General features: G+C 36.9%; 1 protein-coding gene across 1 annotated transcript; it reads right to left on the bottom strand.

Moving 5' to 3' along the window:
- Positions 1-237: 237 nt before the first annotated feature.
- Positions 238-532, bottom strand: LOC141489946 (large ribosomal subunit protein eL39-like). The gene has a single exon (XM_074190279.1). It carries the CDS (start codon positions 495-497, stop codon positions 342-344), a length of 156 nt encoding a protein of 51 aa, XP_074046380.1. The 5' UTR covers positions 498-532; the 3' UTR covers positions 238-341.
- Between the last annotated feature and the right edge of the window lie 4391 nt (positions 533-4923).

Below are 4923 nucleotides of genomic sequence, written 5' to 3'. Positions count from 1 at the left end.
AGATGCCACACAGAGATGGAGAGGACAGTAATTTAAACTATATCACAATACACAGTTTACCGAACGAATGGATGCAAGAGATGAGGACGTTCAAGGGCAAGACAACTGGAATACTTTGCTGGGGGTTTTCTTTGACATCTCTGCACTTTGGCAGACAGGTTTCCAAAATGGGAGGGGCAGCAGTAGTAGTTATTTCTTATTGGGGGCAATGAGGCGATTTAAGTGATGGATGGATGGATGGATGGATGGATGGATGGATGGATGGATGGATGGATGGATGCAATGGTAGGGAGGGGGAGGTGGTCTTGGTGTAGAATGTCTTTCATTTCCCTGGTCATTCTTTATAACCCGAGCTTGGTCCTTCTCCAGTGTCTCCTCTTTGAGTTGTACCTGATCTTATTGCCAGTTTTCATCCGAATCCACTGGGGAATGGGATGATTCTGCTTCTGTTTCTTGGCCAGGAACCTCTTGATTCTGAATGTTTTATGAGAGGACATGATGATGAGATGACAGCCGAGCTTCCACCACGATGGCTGGATGGGCAAAAAAGTGTTTTTTATTTCTTTAAGGAGTACTTTATAAATGAATTAATTCAGGTATGGAAACTGCTTTGGTAGCAAACTGACTTCAAAAGCATTGAAACATACTAGAAGCTTTCCCAGTAAAAACAGCAGTAAAGGAAAAATGTGTTCTTTAACTTCTATTATTTGATATAGTTCTTGAAGTTTTAGCCAAGGAAATAAGGTAAGAAAAATAAATTAAAGGTAAAATGTTCAGGGAAAAATGAGATAAAACTGCTGATGACTTAGTTAATCACAAGCAAAGAAATTAAAAAATTAATCGCTTCAAGAAAGTAGTTGCCCATTAAACAAGATATCAAATCAATTCCATTTTATTAATATTAATGAAAATAATACAAGGAGTCAGTAATAAAAAGGAAAGTTCCATTAAAAAGAAAGTGCTATGAAATACACAAAGGTCTGAAACATAGGTGAAGTCCCATGCCTTCCTGTTTATCTTAATCTTAGTTACTTCTTAGCAAAGCTAAAAGGAGTTTTTCTACTTTTTTTTAGGTTTTTGCAAGGCAGATGGGGTTAAGTGGCTTGCCCAAGGCCACACAGATAGGTAATTATTAGGTGTCTGAGACCAGATTTGAACCCAGGTACTCCTGACTCCAGGGCTGGTGCTTTATCCACTGCACCACCTAGATGCTCCATGGAGTTATTTCTAGTATGTGAAATTGGAGTGCATTACTGATGAATCCACTTCTTGAAACAGCTTCTCTTCCCATAGCTTATTGGCATTCACATGCTTTTATCCTATTCCTGGGCTACTCCTGTATTATTTCTCATAAACTTTGTTCTTTGTAAAGTTGGCTTCCCTTCTAGAGTTGTTCTTTTCCTTTGTTTCTAGCTGCAGTTATAGGAATACAAAGATGATCCTCACTTGGTTAAGACGTTGGAATCAGAAGACAGTGATGGAACATTGTAACTGATTTAGTCTTGGGGTGACTTCCTGGGTGGAGCTAAGATGGTAGAGAGAGGCTAGGAAACTACCAGAGAATTTCCAAAGACAACTTGAAATTAAAGCCTCTGAGTAGATCATAAAGTAACAGAATCCACAGAAAGACAAAAGTGAAACAACTTTTCAGTTCAAGATAGCTTTTGTTTTTGATTTTTGCAAGGCTAAAGGGCTAAGTGACTTGCATAAGGTCACACAGCTAGGTAATTATTAAATGTATGAGGCCATATTTGAATTCAGGTCTTCCTGACTCCAGGGCCAATGCTCTATCCACTGCACTATCTAGCTGCCTCCAGTTCAAGATATCTTGAAGGAATTTCAGGAAAGGCCTGTCTCATGTGAGTAAAAGAAGAATGCAGTCCAGTCTAGACAGTGGAGCTGGGAAGCCAATGGTAGGCTCTTAGCCACAGCACAGAAACATCTGGATTCCAGATAAGCAAACCAGCAGACCAGCAGATCAGCAGACCAGTACTGAGGGCCTCAATACCAGAGAGGAAGGCAAACCTTGAGTGACAAAAATGCTGTTTCAACAAATAGGATTGGATTAGGCTATCCTAATGCCAGCACCTGAGTCACTAGTATGGAAAGCCAGGGATTATGGCCCCTGTGCCCCAGGAGGAATACATAGCTATCAAAATGAGCAGAGAAAAAAAGAAAAAAGAAAACTAAGTAAAGAAAGTTATTCTGATAGGGAAGAAAGAATGCCATTTCAGAAGAGGAAAGAAGTAACATAATGGCTACTGTGATGCCTCAAAGGGGATTATGAATTGGATCTCATATCCAAAAAGTTCTTTTGGAAGAAATCAGAAAGAATTTTAAAAACCAAAGAGAGGAAGAAGAAAAATTGAGAAAAGAAATGAGAGTCAACAAGGAGAATTATGAAAAATTGACTGAAGAAGACAATAGTTTAAAAAATAAAATTGCTCAAATGGATAAAGAAAATTTTACTTTAAAAGTAAAATTAACCAACTGGGAAAGAAAACACAAAAGCTAACCGAAGAAAATATATCCTTAAAAAAATTGGCAAGTGGAAACAATGACTCTATGCAACATAATTAAATAATCAAATAAAACCAAAAGCCCAGAAAAATGAAAGAAAATGTAAAGTACCTCTTAGGGAAAATGACTGACCTGGAAAATAGGTCCAGAAGAGATACTTTCCAAATTATTGGTCTACCTGACAGTCATGATTGAAAAAAAGAACCTGAAGAATATGTTTCAGGAAATTATCAAGGAAAATTGCCCTAATATTCAAGAACAAGAAGACAAAATAGTCCTTCAAAGAACTGCCAGAAAGAGATCCCAAAATAAAAATTCCAAGGAAGATTGTAAAAAATTTCAGAATTCTCAGTTAAAGGAGAAAATACCACAAGCAGCCAAAAAGAAGCAATTCAAATACAAAGGAGGTACTGTCAGGAAAACACAGGACTTATTAGTTTCAACATTTAAGGATCAGAGGATCTAGAATATGATATTTTAGAATTAAAAAGGAGCTTGGATTACAACCAAGAATCAACTACTTTAAATAATTTAGCATATTCTTTTTTTCCTTTTGGGGGGGGCGCAGTTTACAAGACCTCACTTGTCTTGGTGTTGTGACTTGTCCAAGATCACACAGCTAGGTAATTATTAAGTGACTGAGGCTAGATTAGAACTCAGGACCTCCTGACTACAGGGTCAGTGCCCTATTCACTGAACACCTAGCTGTCCCTACTATCTTCTTTCAGGGGAAAAGGTGCCTATTCAATGACATGGAGGACTTTCAAACTTACCAAATAAAAAGGCCATAATTGAACAGAGAATTTGATCTCCAATACAAGACTCAAGAAATAAATCAAAAGATAAACTGAAAGAAAAAAATGGTAGTCAATAAGACTAAAATATTTACATCCCTACATGGAAAGGTAATAATTGTAACTCTTAAGAACTGTATTTCTATTATGAGAGTTGAAAGGAGGGTATAGATAGAAATTAATTATGATGTGATGATTCTTAAAACTCTTTAGAATTGTATTTCTATTAGGGCAATTGAAAGGAGTCTACTTAGACAAGGTATGGGTATCAGTTGCTTATTATATGTTGATAATTATAACTCAAGAATTACATTCTGATTATTCTGCTTTGGACAGCTGCAAAGAGTATAATTAGAAAGAGGATGTGGGTATGACAGAAAAAAACAATGTAGACATAGAAAAGAGAGTATACTGAAAGAAGAAGGCAGAGGCAGAAGAGGGTAAATAACATCACATGAAGAGGTACAGAGGATCTATTATAGTAGAGGGGAAGAAGGGAGACACTGATCATTGAGTGAATCTTACTCTCAACAGGTTGACCTTAAAGAGGGAATAACATACATTCTCAATAGGGTCTAGATGTTTATCCTACCTTAAAGGAAGATAGGAGGAGAAAGGTGAAAAAGGAAGGGGGAAGTGAAAAGGAAAAGAAGAAGGAAGGACAAAAGTAAAAGGACAAAGAAGAAGAACCAAGAGAACAATGTACACATTACCAACAATATTGTGAGATGATCCACCTTAATGGAAGCAGCTCCTCTCAGTAGTTCAGAGAGCTAAGACAACTGTATTAGAGTGACGATGGACAATGTTATCCCCATCCAGAGGAAGAAAAACAAAACGAAGAAAAGACAACACTTCAGAATCTGATGAACACTTATAAAAATTATTCCTTATGCTTCTTTCCACCTTAATCCTAATTCCTTATACCTAAAATGACAAATATGTAAATATGTTAATCCAAAATATGCATGTACAATGCTAACCTGACTATTCACCGCTAAGGGGAGGGGGTGGGAAGGGAGGGTGGAAGGAAATTTTGTAACTTAAATATATATTATATATATATATATATATATATTAAATATATGTGTGTGTGTGTGTGTATGTGTGTGTGTGCATATGGATTAAAGTAAAAGAATACATAAATTTAATTAAAAAAAGAAAAGTAGCAAAGGGAAGAAAAGGGAGAGGTACTGATAGAAGGGAAGACAGTTTCAAGGTGGTATCTGTTAGAAACACAACACTGGTGAGTAGGGATAAGTCAATTTGTTTTTGGGGGGGTTATTGTTTTTGCAAAACAATGGAGTTAAGTGACTTTCCCAAGGTCACATAGGTAGGCAATTATTACATGTCTAAGGCCAGATTTGAACTCAGGTCCTCCTGACTCCAGGGCCAGAGCTCTATCCACTGTACCAACTAGTAGGCCCTAAGTAGGGATAAATTGAAAGGAAAGAGAAAGGGGGAAGATAGGGCAAGATAGGATGGAAGAAAATACAATTAGTAGTGATAACTGTGAATGTGAATGGGATGAACTCTCTCATAAAATGAAAGTGGGAGCAAAGTGGATTAAAAACTAGAACTTTACAATATTTACTTGCAAGGAGCACAT

This window comes from Macrotis lagotis, chromosome 5, assembly GCF_037893015.1.
Source record: "Macrotis lagotis isolate mMagLag1 chromosome 5, bilby.v1.9.chrom.fasta, whole genome shotgun sequence".
NCBI classification, from domain to species: domain Eukaryota; kingdom Metazoa; phylum Chordata; class Mammalia; order Peramelemorphia; family Peramelidae; genus Macrotis; species Macrotis lagotis.
The sequence above is the reverse complement of the archived record's forward strand: the minus strand, read 5'-3'. Positions and strand labels throughout refer to the sequence as shown.

Coding starts and splice junctions, on each gene's coding strand:
- LOC141489946 (XM_074190279.1), bottom strand. CDS start 497: ATGTCCTCTCATAAAACATTCAGAATCAAGAGGTTCCTGGCCAAGAAA.